This window comes from Poeciliopsis prolifica, unplaced genomic scaffold, assembly GCF_027474105.1.
Source record: "Poeciliopsis prolifica strain line A6 unplaced genomic scaffold, Auburn_PproV2 SCAFFOLD117, whole genome shotgun sequence".
Lineage (NCBI taxonomy): Eukaryota > Metazoa > Chordata > Actinopteri > Cyprinodontiformes > Poeciliidae > Poeciliopsis > Poeciliopsis prolifica.
Genome location: NW_026562492.1, coordinates 166298 through 192359, shown reverse-complemented (window position 1 = coordinate 192359; position 26062 = coordinate 166298). Strand labels below are relative to the sequence as shown.

Below are 26062 nucleotides of genomic sequence, written 5' to 3'. Positions count from 1 at the left end.
ACCAGTAACCTGTTGAAACCAGTAAACTACTGAAACCAGTAACCTGCTGAAACCAGTAAACTAATGAAACCAGTAAATTAATGAAACCAGTAACCTACTGAAACCAGTAAACTAATGAAACCAGTAACCTACTGAAACCAGTAACCTGTTGAAACCAGTAAACTAATGAAACCAGTAACCTACTGAAACCAGTAACCTGCTGAAACCAGTAACCTGCTGAAACCAGTAAACTAATGAAACCAGTAACCTACTGAAACCAGTAACCTACTGGAACCAGTAAACTAATGAAACCAGTAAACTAATGAAACCAGTAACCTGCTGAAACCAGTAACCTACTGAAACCAGTAACCTACTGAAACCAGTAAACTAATGAAACCAGTAAATTAATGAAACCAGTAACCTACTGAAACCAGTAACCTACTGAAACCAGTAAACTAATGAAACCAGTAACCTACTGAAACCAGTAACCTACTGAAACCAGTAAACTAATGAAACCAGTAACCTACTGAAACCAGTAACCTACTGAAACCAGTAACCTACTGAAACCAGTAACCTGCTGAAACCAGTAACCTGCTGAAACCAGTAACCTGCTCCGAGTGCCAGAATCTCACTGGGGAAGAAACTGCATCAGGTTTTCTATCACTTTATCATTTCTGATAGAACTGATTCATATAGAAAATGACTCAATAGGGTTTAGTTTACAATTTTTATGTCTTCGTGTCATGAGGTAGCCGGCTGGTGAGAGAAAAAGTAGATCTTGGTCTCAAAATGTTTGGCCACCCCTGACTTAGACATATGCTTCCATTTTTAATTACAGTAATTACTTTTCAACACGGTCTGACAAATTATGAAAAATCTATTGCTTTTTTGCCCTAATTGGGTAGAGGGATAATGTTTGAAGAAGACAATACAAGGTGCCTGATGGGATTCAAACAACCAAGTGACAGCTTTGTCTACAAGCTGGAGGCAGCTTGCATCAACAATGAAAGCAAACAGTGGCTTCAATCCGTCTCATCAGCATTATAAATGTTACTTCATTTGATTAGTCCTGATTTCAATAGATAATATGAATTAGTTTATTCTTTTTGTTGTTCATATTGTTTTATAAGATAAAAGTGAGAACATGTTGGACCATTTTAATACCAAACGTCGATCTGTATGTGTGTTCCCAGTCATATTTTAGCAGATGCTCCTGCTTGTCTTCTGATAGATTAATGTGTGAGTCAAGACATAAGGCTTTAAATGTGTCTAGCATTAACCCTCTCAGGCTCAAATTACTTGCAAAGACTAGCTAAGTAGCATTTAGCTGTTTGCAACATCTGCCTGGAGAGGGTTAAAGATGCTGCCTGCTGCAGGTTGGAGATTATTGGTGACAGCGAGAAAGAGTTAAAGCGTCAAGGCTGCCAGAAGCTGGAGCTGCAGCAGCACTTCAGTCAGCTAAAGAATTACCTGATGAATCTTTCAGTGTCATGGTGAACAAACCTTCCTATATTCAGACTGTAGGAAGGTAAGGAGGGAGAGATAAAAAAAAAGTCTTATGAATCAATTGATGACTACTGGAAACAGACACACGTTATATGAAATATTTAAGCACAAATTGACATTCTCTTCAACAGAGGCCTGCGATGGACTGACAACCTGTCCAGGGTGACCCCGCTTCTCACCTTTTGATTTTGGGAAATGGGCACAATCAGTCCTGACACCACTGGGGTCAGGGGTGGAAGAAAATGGATGGATGAACAGACGTGTTTAAATGTTTACCTGTAAGTGTCTACATTACTCATTTAAAGTGATGTAATCATCTATTGACTTTCCTAGACATGATGTGAATCTTCCATCAACCAGACACTCTGCAGCAGTCGATCTTTTACTTTTCTGCACTATGTGAGTCTTTGTTTCTCCAAATTTGACCATCAGGTTGCCTGGCTTGTCCGTTGTACACATGAAAGGAAGATCTGTTAATAATAACACAAAGGCAATACAAAAGAAAGGGGGAAATGGTTTATGAAAGAAAAAACTGGTATATTTGGCCTCCAAACCTCTTTGGATTGGGAATAGAAATTTATCAATGTATACATTAAATTAGAGATAGACATAGGCAGCCTGAAGGGACCCAAATCCATTTTTCTGTTCTTAAACTACCAGGCTGCATGAACATCATCAATCCTCAACACACATCACTATTCGATCCTGATACGCGCAAAAGGAAGAGAAACAACGGCCTTGGTGGACCATAGTGAGCATTACATGGCTAACTCATTCTCAGCTCCTCTTTGCTGACTCCTCACATTTGATCCACTCATATTCCATTTAACTCCATTACATCCCATCTCTTCCCTGGTTTACCCAGCTGGCTTTTCCCATTGAATTTATGGTTTTGCTCTGATCTGGTTCTCTGTTGTTTTCTGTGACTAGGACATCACCATCTTGAATTTACCAAAACTACTAACTACTAACTAACTACACAAAATATCTATGGACCCTTTTTAAGCTCTGCTGAACAGCCACCCCTCATGTATGTGTATGACTCAGAAGATATAGTCATACACATTCTGTTTTGTTTGCTTTTGGCTACCTATGACTTATGTGCTGTCATAAACTTTTTGTCACAAAGGCCATGGCCTGAGATCATGCAGGTTTGATCATTAGCAATTCTGTAAATCACATGGAAATGACACATTACAGCCCATCGATTCTTCATCTTCAAGCATGTTGTGTGGTGGAACAAGTTGAAATTTCCATTAGCAGGCACACACTAATTAAACACTTTTTTAATCATTACTTTTTCACCTACATTCTGCTTAACGAGTTTAAAAATATAAATAACTTATTCACATGACATCCACATCCACAGAGAGGCACAGTGGTGCTTTCAACAAGGAGAGGTAAGAGCAAAGAGATAATTGGGATGGCAGTTGAATAAGGTGTGTGTATGTGAAAAGAATGAGTGAGTCAGAAATGCAGTGAGAAAATTGTTCCCACAGTGAACCTGTTAGCAATCGAAATGAAAAGTGTTGGTAATGATTTGTTAATGTCTGTTATAGGCAGATAATCAAAGCTGCACAGCTTATAGATGAAAAAGACCCTTTGATGAGTGGTGTATTTTGCATTTTGTGTAGGATTTACCTATATATTTATTTTACAATATCATCTTCCTGAATTTTATTGATTTGAATTGTTTACTGGTTATCCTTGAGAGGCAGAACATACACTGTATTGTTAAACGTATTCACTCATCTGCCTTGACTCACATATGAGCTAAAGTGACATCCTAATCCCTATTCCCTAATCCATAGGGTTCAATATGATGTAGGTTCACCCATTGTAACTAGAACATCTTACACTCTTCTGGGACAGCTGTCTACAGGGACTAGGAATATGTTTGTGGGTATTTTTGACCATTCTTCCAAAAGTGCATTTGAGAGGTCACTTACTGATGTTGGACAAGAAGGTCTGGCTCTAAATCTCAGCTATAATTCACGCCAAAGGTGTTCCAGTGGATTGAGGTCAGGACTTTGTGCAGGTCAGTCAAGTTCATCCACACCAGACTCTGCCATCCATGTCTTTATCAACTTTGCTTTGTGCTCTAGAGCACAACTCATTTTCAGCCCAGCTCCAAACTGTTCCGGCAAAGTTAGCATTCTGGAATTATCCAAAATGTCTCGGGATGCTAGAGCATTCAGAGTTCTTTTCACTGGAACTAAAGGGTCAAGCCTAGCTCCTGAAAACCAATTCCCTCCACCAACATTTATACTTAGCACATTGCAGTCAGACATGTACCGTTTTCCTAGCAACCACTAAACCCAAACATGTTCATCAGATTGGCAGATGGAGAATCATTCCAGAGAATGCGCTGGAGAATCCACTGCATTCACTGAGAATCCACTGCTCTAGAGTCCAGTGGTGGCGTGCTTCACACCACTGCATCTGACGCTTTGCATTGCACTTGGATGCAGCTGGTCACCATGGAAACCTATTCCACGTAGCTCTGTGCACTGTTCTTGAGGTCTTCTCAGGATTTATTGCACAGATGGCATCCTATCATAGTTCCACGCAGGAATTCACTCAGCTCCTGAGAGCGACCCATTCTTTCACAAATGATTGTAAAACAGTCTGCATGTCAAGGTGTTTAATTTGATACACTTGTGGCCATGGAAGTGATTGGAACTCCTGATTCTGATCATTTGATGGGTAAGCAAATACTTTTGGCGATATAGAGTAGATTTTCTGAAAGGATAGCATAAAGATGCAATAACTGAAAGGATACAATTCAGCATTTTACTGATGATGAAATGAAGCATATTAAAGATGCAGCGAACAACTTAAAAAGAGAACCACAGTTACAACTGGACAGACCAAAAGACCAGCAAAATCAAAGACATTACCTAATATTTAGCTGGACAAATAACTTAGGATTTTTTATGCAACACAAGTAAAGTGTAAGAATTGGAGTAGCGTTGCTAGGATTGTTTTTGTAGGGCTGCGGCAATTTATCAGGTTGCTGACTTATTGGTGCTGATTTCCTTAATTTTGGGAGAACGGTGATCAGCCAATACTCACATTTGAAACTGATCTTATCTTCCTCAGCAAAGGTCTAAAAATCACTCACTGTCCTCTTCTGCTCTGAAGAGATTTGATTGGGTCATATCTGCACATTTTTAGTTCGCAATAGTCACACCACTGTTGTCAACTTTCTCGCTATATTTATCAACATTTCAGACCAAAAAATTTGGTATATGCCAAAATTGGCATCGAAATGTCAGGATTTTTAAAAATCGGTAATTGGCGATCGGATAGAAAAACGTAATCGGACTTTTTATTGAATTTTCTGTCAGTCTCAAAAGTCAAAAGTGTTCTCATCACTGTGAACCAGTCGTACAACCCAAATTAAATGTCTGAACTTTACAGTTTAAGGAACTTAGCCTGTTAATTAAGGGATGGTAGACATTGTTCTTCAAACAAATGAAGACAAAACTGATGGAAATAATTTTATTGGCACCAGCAAAAATGTATTGGATATAGGAGAATTGTGCTATTCAGGGTTGGCAGAACACTGGAGTATATGTATTTTCATGCAGAATTTCATGCAGAACTTTCATTCCAAAGTGATTTTCTTAAAGGAAAATCACAGATTGATTTTATGAATCAGCCCGTCTTGTTTTGGATATTGTGTAGTTGGACTGATTTTTCTTTTACACGCTCTGACCATCCTCTATGCGTTCTATAAAGTTTTCAAAGTTCACATTATAGTAACTTGTATTAGCTACTTTTGGCCAGTTTTTGGCAGGACATGACAGGTGATGTTGTGATAAGAGCTCAAAGTAAATCTTACAAAATCATATAGGCTTAAAGTCAAAAGCATTTGTCTTAATTAAAAATGTAATTAACAGAAATGCCCATTTTAACAGAAACGTCTGCAAACAACTCTGTGTAAAGAACAAGAGTAACTGGAACAGAGTTAAGCCTGGTTTTATTATTGCCCACATGGAAAACAGAAGTTAAGCTAAAATAAAACACATGTACACAGTTTTTGCTGCACAGCTTCAGCAGTGAAAAATGAATCAGTTCATTAGTTTGTGTTGGATATTTCAATCCAGAGCAGAACAGACACAGCACTATCTGGGTGTGTCATGGTGCAAAGAGACTTACTGTTCATTTACAACAAAGATGCAGTTGTCTTGTGATGGGATGCCTGACACTGGGTGCTTGCAGGTCACTTTTCTTTCATTGTGGCTGAAATAAACAGAATTACAAAATTTGAATGTTAGAACATGTTAGGTTAATGACAAAAAAGTTCAAATCTTTCTAGTTAAAACTGAAATCAGAACTAGTTCTGTAATATAAAAGAAGCTTACTTTCCGACTGACATTGTAAAACATTGTATTACTGCAAACCTTGTCATCAACAAGCACACATTTACACACCTGGAGCCATGTGTGACTCTGAATTTAAGCATTATGTTCCTGTTACAATGTTCCAGCAGATATCCCGCATCCACGGCTTCCAAAAATCAAATACTTAAGTGTCCCAGTCTGAAGAAGCCAGCATCTGAGCAGTCCACAGCAGCCTGTGCAGGACAGCATCTCAACATCCTCCAGCTCTGAAAAACCTCCTGTCCTCCTTTCCTTTTGCTTCCGTCTGGTCTGTTTCAGTCCTGGACTTGGCTTGCCTCTGTTTTGACTGTCTCTGGGGTGGGAGGCAGTGTTTTGTTTTCTTCGTGTTTTTCTGTTCTATTTCTATTGGTCAGATGCTGCATCACGAGAAAACTGCTGACTGTCTCATTCTTTTCACAAACACATGAGGCTTCTTATCAGCTCTAGAAAGCTCATAGACAATGATACAAACAACCTTAATGATGACCTGAGAACGATGACCTGAGAACGATGACCTGAGAAACAAACAACCTGAACGATGACCTGAGAACGATGACCTGAAAATGATGACCTGAGAATGTTGACCTGAACGATGACCTGAACAATGACCCGAGAACGATGACCTGAGAACGATGACCTGAACAATGACCTGAGAACGATGACCTGAGAACGATGACCTGAGAATGATGACCTGAACAATGACCCGGGAACGATGACCTGAGAATGATGACCTGAACGATGACCTGAGAACGATGACCTGAACAATGACCTGAGAATGATGACCTGAACAATGACCTGAGAACGATGACCTGAGAACGATGACCTGAACAATGACCTGAACGATGACCTGAACGATGACCTGAGAATGATGACCTGAACAATGACCTGAACAATGACCTGAACGATGACCTGAACGATGACCTGAGAATGATGACCTGAACAATGACCTGAACAATGACCTGAACAATGACCTGAACAATGACCTGAACAATGACTTGAACAATGACCTGAGAATGATGACCTGAGAACGATAACCTGAACAATGACCTGAACAATGACCTGAGAACGATGACCTGAGAACGATGACCTGAACAATGACCTGAACAATGACCTGAGAACGATGACCTGAGAACGATGACCTGAACAATGACCTGAACAATGACCTGAACGATGACCTGAGAATGATGACCTGAAGAATGACCTGAACGATAACCTGAGAACGATGACCTGAACGATGACCTGAGAACGATGACCTGAGAACGATGACCTGAACGATGACCTGAGAACGATGACCTGAACGATGACCTGAATGATGCTGGGCCCCTTGGGATGCAATAGTGACTTTTCATTTTTAAACACTGGGGAACATTGTTGTCTTTGCTTCATGGTTTTTAAAATTTCTCTCCCATGAACTTGTAATATACTTTCTTAAAAAAATAAAGAAAAATATATGTGCTTTGGAATTTGAAAACATCCATTGTATTGGACTTCAAAAATAGAAACTTTGCTCTTCTGATAATGTATTATTATTGGAATTATTCTTATTCTTGTTGATAGCTAAAATTTCACCACAGATGCAAAATTTTATTTAACTAAAAGTTTACAAATAACCAAGTAAATTAACAATTTATAATTTATTCAGAAAATACATTTTTGGTGTCATAATCCACAGTGGAACATGTCCTGTGTCCACATGGGCTGAAGGCCCTCAGCAAGGAAGCAGCCATTACTCCAAAAGAAAAAGCCAGACAGCAGTTTGCAAATGTCACGGACAAAGATCTTCATTTATGGAGACGTGTCCTCTGGTCTGATAAAACTAAAGTGGAATTGTTTGACCACAATAACAATTATTACATTTGGATGAAAAACTGGGACAGTTATGCCATGCTAACTTAAGGTATGACAGCAGCAGCATCATGCTGTGGGGCTGTTTGGCTGCAGGAGGAGCTGGTACATTAATAAAACATCATGACAAAAGAACATTTTGTGGAAATATTGAAAGCAACATCTAAAGACATCAGCCAGGATATAGAAAGTTGATCACTCTTCCAAATGCACATTAATCCAAAGAGTAAAGTCAAACTGATCACAAACTGGCTCAAGGACAACAAAGTCAATGTTTTGGTGTGACCATCAACAAATCCTGATCTGAATCCTGTGGAGAAGTTGCAGGTAGACCTGACATGACTCACTCAGTTCCACCAGAACTGCCAGGAGGAAACAACTGTGAGAAACTTGTGGAAGGAAACCGGGAAGGTTTGATCCAAGTCATACAGTTTAAAAGACAGTCATCACTGATGCTGATCAATATGAATATAAACTTCTGAATTCAAAGAAAGTTACAAAGAAAAAATTCCATGAATTTTTAAGTCTGTGGCATTTAGCAAATAGATTATTTTATTCATGTTTTATCAGTGATGGGCTGTGAGACCCAGCAGGGCTTTCTCTGCTCGTCCTAGAAAATTGAAAAGAAAAAGTGTAAAATTTCTTAATCATATTTCATTTTATCTGTAATTTAATTTGTATTCTACACATGCGTTACTTATTTGTATTATTGAGGTTTCACTTTCATTTCCTACTCAAAAAAAAGTCCCTTAAACGCAGCTCCTCCTCAGGACCTGCTGCACAAATTCAGCTAAAAATGAGAGACGAAACAAGAGACAGAGACATGCTCCTGGGAGTCATTTCTTTTGGGTACTTCAATGATAAAGTATTCAACAAAAAAGGGAGAGCAACATGCCAAACCTCCAAGAATTGGATCTCAGATTCCAACTTTGTTTGATATTTGAAGTTGCACAAATAACAGTAAGCAATAATTTTCTTTTCCTGTATGAAAGTAGGTATGGAAATCTGAGAACAGCCAGGTTGAGCCACACCAGATCTGCTAATGGAAAATGAATCTGGTCAGATGGGCCAGACCGGGACCGGCCCGGTGAGAGGTGATGTAAGACTTGTGTACCTACGTCATCATTTAAACAGTGTTGCTGCTCAACATGTCCGTTCCTTTAAGATCACAGAGTACTGATCATCTGATGCCTGCTTCCAGCCGTCAGATGGAAGCAGAGATCTGCTTTAAACTACATCCTGGAAAATGCCAACTTCAGGATATCATTGGCCTCCACAGTCTACAAACCTCAAAGCAAAAGATTACATTCATCAGAACTAATCATTGATGTTCAGTCAATAAATCTGCAAAAAGTGTGTCATGTTATCAAGAAAAGTATAAGGAAAGAAATCTCTCAAGAATGTTTCTGATTACATGAAGAATAAATGCAGTTCTGAACACTTAAGTAGGTACCTATGAAGTGGCCAGTGAGTATATGTTGTGTGGCTTAATTTGTCCTACTTATCCATCTAGTGAATTTAAAGTTGAAGCTTTTCCAGTCCCCTATTTGCTGTGAATGAACTGTGCTCAAGGTTCTACTCTGATACAAACAAATCAAACTGAAATATTGCAGTGACAACCCTGAACATCACACAGCCCTTCACATTCAGCTAAGACAAGAGCATGACCTCCACAAAGAAATGAGTGAAAGACAGAACATGTTTAGTTCTCCACTCTCAAGAACAGACAGTGAGAGTTGATGCAATATTTAAAATGCCACAAATAAAGAATGAGTGTGTGTGAAAATACAATAATAAACTTGTGTTTCTTCTTCGACACAAGCATGACACAACAAAGTTTGTTCTCTTTCCCAGCATGCCACACATACTTAGAGGTTACAAAGTTTGTTGTTGTTGCAGTTTTGATGTGGCGCTTACACACATGTATGCATAATCTTTAAAGAGTATCACATTTCTTTTCATGTATGAGCTAATATTTAATGTCAGAAGCTAACATTGTATTTTGCTCTAAATGCCACTTAAAGGATGTTTAGAACTGGGGAGCGGACATGCGTGTGCTCTGCCCTGTTCCCTGTGAAGCGCCTGCCATTCAGCTCCATTCTCCTTCTATCCAGACTGCTTGTCTTTCAGAAAGGCCACAGTACAGACTATTCTTCTCCTTCCTCTCCACTCTCCTTCTTTTCTTCTCATATTGTTTCATTCTTTATTCTTCCCCTGAACTGATCTTTTTTCTATAATCTCTCAGCTCTCCCCGTCTTTCTGCCTCTAAAATCTTCCACCCTCCAGCATAGAGCCGTAGTGACCATAGTGGCTCTATGCAGTAATGCCTCTGTCTCGCAACACAGCTGACTAATTTTTGTTTTAATTTAATCTGTTCTGTTCTGCGGAAAGACTGAAATCCAGTCTCCTCCTTATGAAGTCAATGTCCCATATGCTAAATGTATTGCTACAAATTTGATAAACTTTTGTTTGAAACAGGTCACGTTTGTCCCTGTGATTGAAACCATTTCAGAAAGTAAGACTTTTATTAAACACAGGACTGAAGTTCAGTTTTATACAGAAACACCAGGTAAGTACAATCAGTACAATGCAGAACTGCTGGAGGACATAATCTGAGGGAAGGATGAACAGTGGACTCAGGAGAAACTGAACGGAAACACAGAGAATCCAAACCAAAGCTAAGGACTAATGCCAACACAAGAGACTAAATCCAAATGCCCAAAACAAAATACAAAAAGAAACTCAAGACAAAGAAATAAACCGATATGAAGAGATACCAGCGACACTAAAATGATCCCCACCTATTTATACATTTTTTAGGAACATGACTCCATATCATTGATGGGAAATTAAAATATTATATATTGTAGAATATTTAAAGGAAAATGTAGTTCAGAAAACTACCTACTGGAGCAACGCTACCTCACATATTCTTTGCTGTTTGCCAAAGCAGCTTCTGTAGAGAGTGCCAAGACAATGTCCACTGGTCAGAGCCTTGTGAGTGGGGAGTCCATAAAGACCCTTATCGTATGATTTGTGTAACTTTATAACTTAATTATTTTTAATGGAAGGCACATTTGGTGTTTTAATTACTAGAATAAAAATGTGCCAACAGATTTGGAAGATTTTGAGATCAGGTGTTTGCTGGTGGTTGTGTTCCCTAACTCCCAGAGCCTCAGCACAGCCAGCTGGGGGTCGTGACATTCTGATTCTACGTCATGATGACCCGTTGGAACAGCTGAGAAAGAGTGAGGCACATCCTATGCTGAATGCTCATGTTCAGCACTGTTGCTGGCTTGTACCGTGTGCATAGATGAGCAGTGACATAAAGAGGCCACACAAGCAGTCTGCTTTTTCCTGCATCACTAAACTGAGCCGTGCACTACATGAAGCTGTCCTCAGAGCTGTCCGGGCAGTCAGTGCTGTCAAACAGAGGCAGAGAGACCTTCCTCTTTAAGCTTCTCACTTCTGTGGACTTTATTGCACACCACCTACCTGCCATCTGAATATCTTGAGCCACCTTGCCACCTCCCATCACACTAATCCTCTGCATGTCTTTCTTCACTACATTTAGGAACCTTTTCTTCCTGTACACCAGATGCCTGGCAACTCCAGATTTGACATCTTTTGCCCTACCTGCCTTCTGTGCCTTCTCTGAATGTCCAAACCATGCAAGCCTTGCTTCTCTGTTTGCTCTCACTGAGCTGTCCTCTGTTATAAATCTCACTGAGCATTTGTGGGATGTGCAGGGCAAACAGGTCCAATTCATGTTACTGCCTGCAGGGCTTAAAGAATTGGATGCTAACATCTTAGAGCTACATACTATAACACACTGCATGAGGAGAAACACTCATGGAGTGTGCATGAGCGTTTCACCCAGCAGTATGTTGACCACCGGCCCAACATGGTACTGGGCAGGTGGTTATGATATTATGCCTGTGTAAAGCTGAGTAAGACGACATTTTACCACTATTTAATCCAAATGGAACTATTGTTGGTTTTGGTGATGCAGTGATCAAGCGTCTTCTTGGCTAATATTTTTCTTAGTTTTCTTTCAGGTGTAATCTGCTCATCTAGATATTTACTCGTTTTTTTCCCCCAATGATTCTGAGATGTAAAGCAAAAAAAAACAAAACTATGTACTTCTGACTGGCACTGACTGGTACTGTCAGAAGTACCAGTTTGGAATAAAATGAGCATTTCAAACAAAATACTAAATATTGATGTCCCTTTACTCACATGAAATATAAACATAATGGAATTGTAATTGTCATTTTTGCATACAGAAATTTATTAAATAAACAATTTTCAATGTTCTGTGAAAATGGCTTAGAGCATTAATCTCAGGGGAAAATAAAGCTAGTATCATTCATTTGCTCCAGCTAATGAGGGAAATCTGGTTCTGCTTTATGTTGAAAACTGGCTCTAAATAAAGATTCTGTCCACACACTGGAACCAGGCACAGCAAGAGCAGCAGAGGTCATTTTTTAACGTGCATTTAGGAAATGACACCTTTAAATGAGCTGGATGAAAGCGAACACAAACAGCCTTGTTTTTTCCTGAGAGAAAGCCGAAGCAGCAGCTCGGCTCATTCCTACCTCTATTCTGCCATGCCAGCGATGAAGCTCTCAGCATATGCCACCATGAGAGAATTCACAGTGTCAGTGTTTGCACACACCCACAGCCAAAAACACACAATGCCAATAAAGCCCACAGCTGGTTGACTTGACTCACCACAGGAGTAGTGTATGTGGTTAAGGAGGCAGGCAGGCAGCAGGACGGCGGTCAGCAGGACGGCAGGCAGCAGGACGGCTGTCTCTGTCCACTGGCTTTGCTCAGACATCAACGCTTCTTGTCTGAGTGCTGCTTAACAGCCTTCCCTCCCTCGCTTTGCCTCTCCTGGGCTGCCTGCGACACTTCTGTTCCACTACTATCAGACAGACGTGTCAACGTAGAGCCGGGACACGGGAGAAAAAAAATACCCAACAAGGATGTGAAGGCAGCCAACTGAAGAAAATAGAACGGAGAATATTTCCTAAGGTATATTCATGCACTGACCACAGAGGGGCAGCACTGTCTCTAAATAGAAACTATGTACTAAGATTTACTAGATTATCTACAAGATCTATAGAAGCTCAACCATGCATTGCATTTTTTTTCATCACATTGCAACAGTGTCTTCACAGATCTACCTAAAAATCAATCCTGCAGCTGCAGCCGATCTAGAAAGCTGCTGGAGTTCTTACTAAAACCAGGAAGATAGAGAACATCACCCAGTCATTCACTGAGAGAAGAGACTGTTAATTACCCATTAATATTTTACATTCTTTGTCAACTTAACATCTTAAAATACAAAAACACAGCAGGCCGCCTCGGTGCCCGGACCACCAGGCTTAACAAGTTTTCTGGGGGAAATCCTGAAAATGCAAAACTGCTGAAATATTGAATTCATTTAATTTAAAGCTAAAACTCCATTTTCTTACAATTCCTTCTCTTTATTTGAATGTTTTAATTATGTAAACTTTAACATTCTGAACTGCCTTGATGTTGACTTACGCTTCACAAATATTGATAAAACTATTTGTCAGAAGACTTGTAACTAGACAGTTGTCTCGTTGAATTGTATTGATGCCCTCCACAGGCAGGGTAAAAAAACAAAAGATTAGCCGTATTAGCTACATACTATAACACACTGCATGAGGAAAGTCTAGTGGAAGCAAAAAGGTCTGGAAAAAGATGTTCTCCCGCTCCTGCTATTAACTTTTTACGTTTTCTTAGCATATAAATTACCCTGGTTCAATTTTTCTATTTCTTTTTCTGTCTGCTTTGTCTTCTCAAACAATCTGTTTTCCAGTTAGTAATGATAGATGGCCACTTGTACCCAACCATGTTCTGGTTCTGCTGGAAGTTTCATCCCGTTAAAGACGAGTTTTTCCTCTCCACTCTTGCTACATGCAAGCTTGGTATGAGAAATTGTTGTAAAGTCAACAACACGATGCAGCATCCACTCCTGCTGCGTTGACTTGCAGCAATCAATGACTCCTGCAATCTGCTGAAATTCTTAGAAACTTTTTAAACTATTTTGAATAATGAGCTCAACTTTATAGACAGTTTGATAACAAGGTTGAAATGAATGTATGTGTGACTGAAATGACTTTTTTGAAAAGCTTTTGAGACAATTGTTATGAATTGGTGCTATAGGACTATAAACCACCTCTGTGGCAGAAGGAGAATTAAATACAAGTTACAGAGAAGAATAATAGGAATGATAACCAAAGAGCCCAGAACAACCTCCAACGAAATTAAAGGTGAACTCCAAGTTCAAGGTACATCAGTGTCACTAGGCCTGTCACGATAACAGATTTTGCTGGGCGATAAATTGTCTCAAAAATTATTGCGATAAACGATAATATTGTTTGAAGACCTTTTTACACTGATTTAATGGAAGTGACGTAATAATACATGCGATTTTCTGCCAAAGATAGAAACACTTTACTTTCAAAAGACACTTAACACTGGGACTGATACACAAAATAAATAAAACAACCAAAAATAAAATAGATTCTTAGTCTCCATTAACAATAAATGTACTTGAATAAAAACTAAACACCATGAAGCCAAAGTGGAAATAAATACTGCATTCAGCCAAAAGAGTGCAGATTATGAAGTCTGTATAGTATATTGCCCTTCAGTAATTATTAGATTTAAATAGAGAAGACATCAGACTGCCTGATGCAATAGTTCAAACTACAGGATTTTTTCTACCCGAACGACAATCTTAGAACGTGATTCGTTCTAAGATTGTCCTTTGTGTGTTACGGTAGATCGTCGTGGCCGCTCCGATCTAAATCAAGGATTTATCCAGACTGGGAGCGTAACGCAGCCTGTTGAATGTGACCGGTAGCCAATCAGAAAGCGCGGACTCTCCTCGTGCTTTCTGAGGGGAAACACGGAGGGCATCCCGAACAGCTGACACGGTGCAACCCGAAGTCCAGCAGACATCGGAAACAACATGAATGTTTATTCAACAGTTAGTGCAAAGGAAATAAATCACTAGGGGAGGAGTTGGAGCGAAATTTCTACCAGAAAAAACTTTTCAGCTGTTCTTCGTTAACGTGACATAAATAGGTCATAATGATTTTCATTCAGTCAGACTGACAGTAGCTACATGCATTGCAGGTAGATTGTAGTAAGGAATTGATTATGCCTGGTTTCAAAATTAGTGAACTGGACTTATTATTTTGTGTCCATTGTTGGACACAACACGGTTTCGATCGAACCGTTATACCGAGGTTTTCTGTCGGCTAATGTGTTTTGAAAATGAGTCGACATCAGATGGTGCAGCGCGCTGGGCATTACACTGAGGAAATAAGGAAGAGAGGGTCAGTGGAGTTGAGCCTTTTTTCATTCAGTGTCATCAACAAAAAGGCAGGAAGAAACGATGTAGACGATAATTAAAATGAGGTCGATAGTTTTAACTTATCGTACGATTAATTGACTTATCGTTTATCGCGACAGGCCTAAGTGTCACATTGCACCAGCTATCGTTTCAGCCAAATATGACGTAATGAGAGTCTACCAGGAAGCCCACCACTGCAAGCAAATCATAAAAAAGCCAGACTGCAATTTGTCACAGTGTGTAATGACTAGCCACAAAGCTTCTGGTGTAATGTTCTCTGTACAGATGAGACAAAACTGAAGCTCTTTGTCAAGGCCCATCAGCTCTATATTCATGACCAAACAATGAGGGAAGGTAAGAGAAGAACAAGATCCCAACTTTGAAGCATGGAGGCTTGACTGTGCTTTGGGCTGCTTTGCTGCATCTGACCAAAGGTTTCTTGAATCTGTGCAAGATACGATGAAATCTCAAGACTATCCATGCATTCTGGAGAAAAATGTGCTGCCTGGGGTCAGAAAGCTTGGTCTCAGTCACAGGTCTTGGGTCTTCCAAAAGGATGAATACCCAAAATACACAGCTAGAAACATCCAAGTATTTTTTAAGATCAAAATATTGGACAATTCTGAACTAGCCTTCCATGTGTCCTGATCTAAATCCTGTTGAACATCTGTGGAAGGAGATGAAATACTTTGTCTAAAGTTGGGCAACTGGAGCAGTTTGGCCGTGAGGAGCAGGCCAGGATTCTTGTGGACAGGCGCAGAAGCCTCACTGAGAGTTACAGAAATCAGTTGATTGGAGTTATTGCCTAAAAGGTTGTGCAGCAAATCATTACGTTGCATGTCCCATCTTGTCTTTTTTTAAATTAGTTTCTTAAATTTAAAAGCAATACGTGTTTTCATTCTCATAATTTTTTAAACTAAACATGTACTTTTTCGTCTCAAAATGGGAAATCAAGTTCCAACAGCTAATTGTCCATGAGGAAGCTGTTCCATCCTCCTCCAGGGTGCACTGGGAGATAGATGGCTGATTAGATGACGGTAAGCTCAGTGCAGTGACGACTCATTCTTTATCTCTTCTGTGAAAAACCAATAGCAGTGTTTCAGCCTGTGTTGCTTGGCAACGATAATGACAATGAGACAAAGGACATGTTTGAGAGCTTTTTACGCCGGCTGAATCAGCTCATTGCACAAGATTCATAGAAAATATATGAAGGTGGACATTTTTAAAACAAAATGACTTCTTAATACAAAAACATGGAAAACTGAGAATCTTCAGACATGTTTGAGAAAATAGAACATTTTCATTAGCAATTTGTGGAAACATGGATATGTTTCCAAAAAACATATGCATGTTTTTTGCATAGTCCTTAGTCATCTAAGGACTAAGTGAGCAGTTGCCCTGGCCGGCATCAATACCCTTATTTCCAAGAATTAGGAAATAATATATACTTTATTTGTCAGTTGTATCCTGAAGAAGTCTGATCCTACCTGTATGAATCTGTAGTGGACTAAGTGTCTGTTGGTTGCTGTGGTATATTGGGAGAATACAGTACCTGCTTTGTGCTGCAAAAATAATACTAATAGTAATATTAATAAAATGCCTGCATTTTAATTGGCTCTCTTGTTGCAAGAAGAGACGCTTTCCCAAGACAGCATTCCTGCACCATAACAACTGTGTGCACATTTATATTTCAAGCGTTCAGTTAGGCATTGTGATGAATCATAATATGTATATTCCTTCATGTTTTAAAAAGATGTATCTCTACTGCTACAGTGTTTGTATAGAATCAGTCCTCACAATAAGTCAGAGATGGGAAAGCAGGTCTTCTTTCTGACGATAAACTAAAATTGGATGAAATTTTGCAAAAAATCTAGAAGCCTTTTCATTCATCTGCCAAATAAAAAGATGCCAAGAAGATACAGTAAGTATGACTAGCTCTTTATTGAACTCAGATCAGGAGTGTGGACAGTATTCATATAGATCTGGGCTGGAATATGAGGACAACAACTTATCAGTTCCTCCACACAGAACAAGAATTATACAAAGCAGACACACAGGGTGCCACTAGCGCTCGAACTTCAAGCTGCTGTTGTCATGGTTACCCATCTCCACACATCCTCTGTCTGCACAAGCACAGCCAGCGAGACATACTCTGTGTGCATGCCAATAAGCTGAGAGAAAGCAGGAAAGGGAACAAGGATGAGGAGATATGGCCAACGCAGGGAAGGTGATGGAGGGATCGGAGGAAAAGACAAACTGCCCCTTCGTTCATCTCCTCATCCCGCCTTCAAACTGTCTCCTTGAATCCATCTGATTCCAGGCAGTCGACACACACACACACACACACACCCACACACACACACACACCCACACACACACACACCCACCCCCCACACACACACACACACACCCTTTACTCCACACAGTGAAGAGGACATCTGAGCTGTGATTAAGGCTGACATTCAGCTGTTTTAAGAGTTCATGACTTATGCAATAAATTTTCCCAGAAAAATGTACCTCTGGTTACTGAAAGGATGCTCCGGTGTCACACACATGCACACATACACAACCAGAGAATAAAAGTAGCATCTCATATTCAGAAAGCAGTCTTCTCCCCAACAAAACAAAGAATCTAAAGTCACCATGTCTCTACCAGGATGTAGCAGGGCGGAGGGGAGTGCCGGGGGGTTAAAACTAAACGACAGGGTGCAGACTTGATTTCTATAGCACAATTTATGCACAGTTAAATTGCTTTACAGGAAAACATAGAAGCACAGTTACAGAAAATTCATTGTGGAAAATGACAAAAGAAGAAAATCCACCCATCCATTGTCTAGACCCACCTAGAGGGGCTCTAGTGCTCGTCTCCAGCAGTCATTGGGTGAAAGCTGAGCATTCCAGTCCAACATACAATGTCACAGGTATTGATATACAATTCAGATTTCTGCTGAAATTTGGTTTTTTGTTGTTATTGTTGTTCATTCTACCATTGAAACTTTTGTTTCCGTCCCTAAAGCAACTGCATGTAATAATCAATGGAGCTGTTTATGAATTGATTTTAGCGTTTATTCAGCATTGGGAAACTAACATTATTGTCACAAGATCTTAAAAGGAAAGCACAGTTAATAGAAATGCATTGACTGGAACTTTTGTAGAGAAGACTGCTTGGATGTGTAGTCAGAACCAGGAGTTGTAACCTTCAGTGATAGAGATGCCTTTCATAATTTAGTAATTATAATTTTCAGCCATTGCTTACATCCAGATTTACCATGTCTGACTTCTAATGGTGTAGAATTATGACATGTCTCAAATCAATGGCAAAAGCTGGATAAAATGTGACATGACCAGATGTTTTAAAAACAACCAGATTCCTATCCGTAATAGAAGCACATATGGAAGTGGCACAGATCAGCGCTGGGCAGATCACACGTCATGAAAAAGCTGGATAGAGGTCGGATAAAAGCAAAACAGGCAGATTATTGTTGCATTTTTCTGCTGTGTGAACGTAGGCAGAGACAGACAACATGTACACACACACACACACACACACACGCACACACACACACACACACACACACACACACACACACACACACACACACACACACACACCCACACTCACCTAAGAACAATGTAAAGAGACAAATAAAGCTAACAGTTATATTTTTTAACTGTGTTATTTTACATGACACAAATAACATCAAGTTGTAAAGTTTATAGGAAAGTTAGATCAACAGCAACATTAACAAGTTTTCAGGAAGCTTGCTCCACTGCGTTAGGGACAGAAACTAAATCTGCTTCATCAGCGATGGCAATGCTGGATCTGACACTGGACATGAGAAGAGCACTGCTGGCAGAACGCATCACTGCCAGAGAAAAACACTCTGGAAACCTCCACTCACTCTCTTTCTGAATATTCGGGCATTGTTCACATGGAAATGTCAGTAGCCAGAGTTCATGGAGCCAAAGAATTAAAGGCATGAAGTTCACTTCTAGCAATTCTCTGTGGATTTCAGGTAAAGTATGTGAGGGGAACTGAAGCTCTTGGAAAAACGCTCCATTTCATTCTGGGCATTGATTAAGTTTTTTTTCTTCTTTATTTAGTCTCATGTAATTATATAAGCATATGCACAGGTATGCAGATTAGAAGGGTATCAATGTTTACAGTACATTCTGAGATTACGAAGTGACTATTCACAGATCTACTGGAGTTCTAACATGGAGCGCTTTTGTGCTGCTGTATGTTGAAATCCTGAATGTGCCAACCAGTTTATTCTTTTTGTTTTACTATAAGCAATATAAAAAGGTATAGAATAAAATGGTAAATGAAATATAAATAGCCATAGAAGCTCCAGGAGATCCAGAACTTTATGAGGAACTAAAACAAATATTACTGCCAGCAAACAGAGCCAGTGATGCACTGTGTATAAATCTAATCCATATTCAGCTGAACTATGGAACCTAAAACCACCACTAGTGCTATAATGGCTGTAAACTCAGTAAGAGTTATTAAAATAACTTCAAAGAAAATATTAGTTTCCACAAAACTTTAGAACTTTAGAACCTGTCCTGGCCTCATACCAACCAGGCAGCTAGGCTGGTAGCAATATTTCAGATTTGCTGGTGGCTATAACCGTCTTGCAGTGATTGAAGTTAAGGTGCTTGCTGACAGCAAATTATTGACAACCCCAGCCTCAACATTATGTGTGTCTATATAAAATCAAGGCTCAGGATGCAGAAGGAAGGTATAGTACCCACTATACATCGTTTCACACCCTACATCTTTTGTTGTATGGTGCTGTGTCTGTTAGGAAGGAGAGGGGAGATCCCAAAGCTCTGATACAAAGTCCCCTCGGTGGGCCTGCTCATCCAGCACTCATCACCAGAACAGAGACTGTGGTTAGAGACCCTTGAGAAATGTGTGATGTCAGACAGAAGCTACTGCAGAACATCATACTGGTGCAGGAGAACTCAGGTCAAATCAGTAACGTGGCCAGCAGCCTAGGACTAGAGATGCCATGGACCAGCCAAGACTACAGGAGTAAGTCATGGTTGGTGCAATCAACCTCTCCAACCAACACCCATAAAACCTTATTTCACCCCCACCCTACCAAGCTCTAATCACCGCAACTACCAGTCCAACTGCTGGGTTAGGAACACTCAGGAAGTACCCAGCCCTCTAACTGCTTTAATTTAAATAGGAAACAAAAGTTAAGGCAGTGAAAATAAAATGTTGATTATTACATTATTAACTGGAACCAGTCTGTGTCTGTCCAGAGAAATGTAGAAACGTCTATACCAGATGTCCTCCAGGCCCACCGTCCTGCATGTTTTAAGTGTTTACCTGCAGCTCCACACCTGGATTAAATGAATAAGTAAATAACAGGCTTCTGGATTAATTGGAGGCAAGCAAATGAGGTAATGTAATCATTTGAGTCAGCTGTGCTGGAGTAGGGAGACATTTAAAACATGCAGGTCAGTGGGCCCAGAGGACCAGAGCTGGGGACTACTGATCTACACTGTACAGTCTGCATAAAAGATACACACTTCAGCATTAAGATTTTAAAGAGACATAGATGATCCCCGATGTCACATATCCAACAAGAAACAAGAAAATGTCATGAATGAAAATGCCTGCTGTCTTTATTTTGTGGCTGTTGTCTGGTGTCAGCGTGTCACAGCCCACTGTGACACAACTTCTCCAGTTGAGAAGAGCCTTGTCTCCCTCTTGTGGCCAATGAAAACGTTAACCGCTGACTTATAAATAATAACATACATGGAATGTCAAAGCAGAGCGATTAATATTCTGATATGGCAAATTCTAAGGGTTAGCGTTAGGGTTACCTTTACAAGTAAAGCCTGCTGAGGAAGGAACAAACACCTGGCAGAACAAAATGTAGAACCCTGCAGTAAAAGTTCCAGATCCTTTTACCTGCAGATCTGATGAAATGAAGTTCAAAACCAATAAATTTGAGCTTTAAAAGTTACTTTTACCACAATGTACTGACTCAATAAGACATTAGTGTTTCACCTATCAAGACATAATAAAAAAGAGCCACCAACATGACTTTAATATGACCTCAGCTTTATGAAAACAACAAGCTGAAATGGAAAAGCTGTGAGGAAAAAAGAACAACCTTGTTGTCTTCATAGACTTCTGTTGTCTTACAGCTGACAAGGTGAGTAAGGGGAGAATTCATCTTTTTGGACTTCTTGGCCTAGAGGCACAGTATGTTTTGGTAGAGGCAGCATCATGCTGTGGAGATGCTCTTCTATATCAGAAACAGGAAAGTTAGAGCTGATGGGAAGATGGGTGGAGCTAAATCCAGAACAATCCTGGAAGAAAACCTGTTAGAGGTTAAAGAGGACTTTAGGCTGGGTTGGAGATTCATCTTCACTGAAACCTCCAGCCAGATGCATGCCACACCTTTCAGATGACAAAAAAACAATGCAGAAAACAAAGGATGATTTTGCGGCACTTTATCCCCAACTTTTTTCTTCTAAACCAGCCTCCAAGAGAAGCTCAACTGCTTCCACTATTTCCACGAAAAAGTATTACAAGGAAAGCAGGACTAGTAGCAACTAAATGTCAGACATTCTTCAAACTAGCAGGTCTCATTTCACTGTAGCCACTGCCAGAACTGCTGGTCCTGTGGTAAGGTTGCTTTGGGACTATGTTTGCCCAAATGTAAAATAAACTTCATAATTTGCTCAAGAAATTAGAATGGCAGATCTTTCTGAAAAGATTAGAACAAACCAAGATGAGAACCAGACCAGGAGCAGTCATCCATCCAGCTGGAAGCCTTCAGTTCCAAAGCTCCAAAGGTCACAGAGAGGGCTCAACATATTTACAGGAGGGAAACAGGGGAGGGGGCACATTTTTCTTTGCCTGTGAGAGTCTGATGTGTTTCAGCAAAGTGTACAGAATCCATTGTGAGTTCATAATTAAAATGAGGGAAAAGAGGGTCGAACAGCACTGAACATTTCCCAGGAGAGCCGTGGGATCAAAGCAGGCCCTGATCCGCTGCACTCAGGCACCAAGCGCCACCAGCAACCGAATCAGCCAAAGGCTCCACCCAGCCTTCCTCCAGATCACTGTGATTAGTGTGAGGAGGAGCGTGGGGGAGACCAGAGGCCGGGGAGCTGCAGGAAGGAAACACAAGTCAGACAAAACTCAGTAATCTTTGATTTCTGTTGAAAGTTTAAAGGGATAGTTTTTCCTTGTGATTCCTTCTAAAGCACATGATTCATTCCAACTGGAATGCGATCATTTCAGTCTTGAAGTGACAAAGAGTTGAATGAGAAAAAGATCATCTCTCTGCATCTCAGTCATATCATGCTTTTCTGATATGTTGCCCATTCTTTAAACATGTTTCTTCTCATAAACTCTGCAATCTGCACAGTTAAAAGCCTCTACTGGAAAGAGTACATACTGGGAATGAATTCTTTGTAAGGAGCATCAACATCACTTGCCTACCTGGTGGTGTGGTTTTATGTGGCTAAAGTAGCTCTGACTTATGGACTCATATATGGACTCCTGAAGCTGCCACCAGATGTTCCCAGTCGATCCTTTAACTTCTGGAAGTAGTAGTGTCTCCATGGATTATATTTGTTTGCTATTATCATCAAATTTTTATTGTTCTCATCCTTCCTACTTCAACCACATCACTGAAGCTTACAGACATTTTGTCTGTAACATTTACAGGCAAAATGTTCACTGAAGTTGATAATATTTTACGTCCCCTGTCTGCAGTCAGAATACTATACAAAGTTAAAATTATTTTTAACTTTGTTAAAAATAATTAAAGTGGATTCTAAGGCTTTTTCTACTGTTTAGTGCTGGTTTGGTAGAGATGAGCCAATGCTAAGCTGATGTTGGGATTTGGAGCAATCTAAATAGTCGTCAAGACGGCTGCAGGTGTCTCTCTTGGCAGATAGTACGGCCTACATAATGATGACTCTAGATGACGGGAGCAGTGATTGTCTATCACAAGGTTATGTGTAGATGCATACACAGCTCCACATCTCTGCTCTTACTGGTGACATTGGTTCTGCTATATATATGTAGCATCTTTCTGACGTAAAGCAGTTTCCCTGTTCTATTATTTGTGCCCCAACATTAGAGTAGGTGCAAGAATGAGAATGCCAGTTATCCTAATCAGGGTTTCCCTTGTATATTATAAGCATGGCAGGTTGTCAGGTTTTACTGTAAATAGGTTTTTTTTAACACAAAGACAGGTTTATACTTTCTGTGATGACATGGGCGTGAGGCAGGGCACACCCTATCCCACCGTCAGCTCCCTGCATGTTGGCTGTGGTGTCTGTGTGCAACTCTGAAGTTTACGTGGGGCGAATCGGCCATGCCAGCTTTCATTCAAACTAAGCAATTTGCAAGGTGCTCTTGCTGGAGGCTTCAGAGGGAATTGCATGATTCTTATTAAGAATGAAATGACTTGTAAGCCATTGTAGTGTTGGTGCATCACGATAACACCTCTGTAAAGGAGTCGTCTCTTCTTTCATGCTCCATCTTCCTGTTGATATTGTGTTACATCCAAGGGTTTTGCTGCACAGCAAAAATCACAACCCTGGCAATAAACAGTATGCTTTTTCTTGCCAGCAATAAATGGTGCAGCTGGCAGCCAACAGTGAGCTGCACAGCTTAGTGAACCAGCAACAGAGATTCATTTAAATCCCCAAATTCTGCACTCTAACAGAAAGGCTTACAGACATTTATAAGCATCATTTAGGAATCGACACCATCAGCAAAAGAAATTACAAGTGGACTTTGTGAAAGTCTGCCGCTTTTCCTCTGTTGTCACTTGACCAGAGCAGGCAGTATAGTTCAGATATCTCACCAGTAAAGCCATGAGGTTCAGATATCTCTGCTCTTCATGAATTGACAGAAATTTTTTAATTGATCAGTTTTTGTTTGCAATAATGACTTTTGAGTCTGATCTGAATTCTTCCAGCTGTCAACATAAACCCAGACCAGCGGGCCTAGCGGGCCGTGCACTCACGTTGTTTCAGGACTGTCGTTTTTGCACACACCCTGCAAGGTCCACATCGAGCCAACCTCCTGTAAAACCCACCTGGTGTTTGGTCACGTGTGTGGTTTGCAACAGCAGAGGGGAGTGACTGTTTTGAGTTCATAAATTCAGAGGAAGCGAAATCGATGACTGATGAGCTGCAACATCTCTTTTTCTTTCCCATCTTATCTGGAGAAAAAAACCCAGAAAGCATCGGTGGGATGTTTGTTCGACCAAAGCTGTGGAGGAGGAGTTCAGTGTTTTAGTCCAACAATGCATACTTCCTAGCTGCTTTGGTCAGTTGTTCTTCAATACTATCAATCCTGAAAAAACTGCTTCTAGAAGCTGAGTTGGGACTATTTTTCACATAAACATCTAAGAAATAAGGTTGAGAACAAAATGACACAAATTTCATCGCACATCTATAATAATGAGAGACTATTTCAGCACAATGGCCGACCATGCTGCACTCTGGTGCAGACACAGACTGCAGATTGAATCAAGCAGGTGCCTCCGTTAATCATTCAGCACTTTACAAATTTGGCACATTCGATCAATTGTCAAATTTGTTTTTGTTGTAAGTTTCACTGCAGCTGACTTTATGAAATACTGTATTTTATGGAAGCAGAGAATGTAACAAGTGTAAGCAGCAGCCCTGATATCAGTGATGGTTCTTAATATTTATATGTCATGTCAGGGAGTAACAAGAGGAATTCAGCCAGAAAAAGCAAAAGAAACTGTTGTTTTATAAATAGAGTTCTCTGAAGATACTAAGCTAGCAGCAGACAAAGCTATGGAAGCCATGGGGGCTAACATCCTTACAGAGCTGAAAGAAGTTCAGATGAACCTCTAAAAACAAATCACTGACCAGTCAGGACTCATAAAACAGAAAATGTCTGAATATAGAAAAGAGATGGGGAAACGGCTGGACAACATTGTTGCAGACCTGAAAGACGTAATGAACAGAGTTGAGGAGGCCGAGCAGCGAATAACCGAGGTGGAAGAATTCAACATGGACGTCAAAGACATACTGAGTCATGCGGTTCAGCTACAAGAAGACCTACAAAGAAGCCCGTTCACAAAGAAATAACATTTGTATCCATAGGGTCACAGAGGGAGAAGAAAGGGATAACTTGCAGAAATTCATAGAAAATTTTATAAAAACTGAACTCTCCCCCATGGACATCATGCTGGGCATACAGCGCTGCCACCGGTCACTCAGGCCCAAACCGCCGCCCGGCTCCAACCCCAGATCCATCGTGAAACATTTTCTGGAATATACCACAAAGAAACTTGTGCTTCGTTCTGCATGGGGTAAGAAAGTGATACAGCTGAGAGGAAAGCGGGTGTTCTTTGGACAAGACTTCCCCAGTGATATCCTCGCTAAACGTAAAGCATACAACCCCATCAGGAAGATCTTAAAAGAGAAGAGACTTCGCTTCCAGACCATGTACCCATCCAGACTTTGTGCGTTTTATGAGAATGGCCCTATGATTTACAACAGTGCGCAGGACACGTCTGATGACATGAGGAAGAGGAACATGTTGGAAGCAATGGACAAACCAATGGAGGACGCCCCAAAACCCAAACCGAGAGCCTTCTCCCGGGAAGGAGCGAGCGGAACCCAGCGGTGGAACCGGGAAACGCGAGTGAAACACATCCAGGAAAAACCCAAGGCCTTCAGGCGCAACGACAACACTCCGTAACCCTCTGGTGAATTTCTCTGTAAAGTACGAGTATTACAGACGACCGTAGATCTGGGAACAGACATGCTTTCTCCAAGGGCGCTGCCATGATGGACGAGAAATGAGGGGGAGCACTGAGAGGAGCCCCCTGGGATTCTAGGGACTCTCCTTACTACTCTGAAGGTGGACTGGTACTTCACTCTTGAAGTCATGTATGTTATGTGTTTTTTGTTG

At 40.4% G+C, this 26062-nt stretch overlaps 1 protein-coding gene across 14 annotated transcripts in view; it reads right to left on the bottom strand.

Annotated features, from left to right (window-relative positions):
• Nucleotides 1-26062, bottom strand: part of LOC129354773 (pleckstrin homology domain-containing family A member 5-like) — a 128628-nt gene that overhangs the window by 57617 nt on the left and 44949 nt on the right. For 12 of the 14 annotated variants that reach the window (XR_008605194.1, XM_055024277.1, XM_055024279.1 and 9 more), the window contains one exon: nucleotides 5650-5733. Coding sequence is in view for 10 of the 14 variants with exons in the window: in XM_055024277.1 (XP_054880252.1) it covers nucleotides 5650-5733 (84 nt within the window). In the remaining 4 variants the exon portion in view is untranslated. Of the gene's footprint in view, nucleotides 1-5649; nucleotides 5734-12452; nucleotides 12649-26062 lie in introns of those variants that run through there. The other 2 variants (XM_055024271.1, XR_008605195.1) reach the window with 2 other exon arrangements.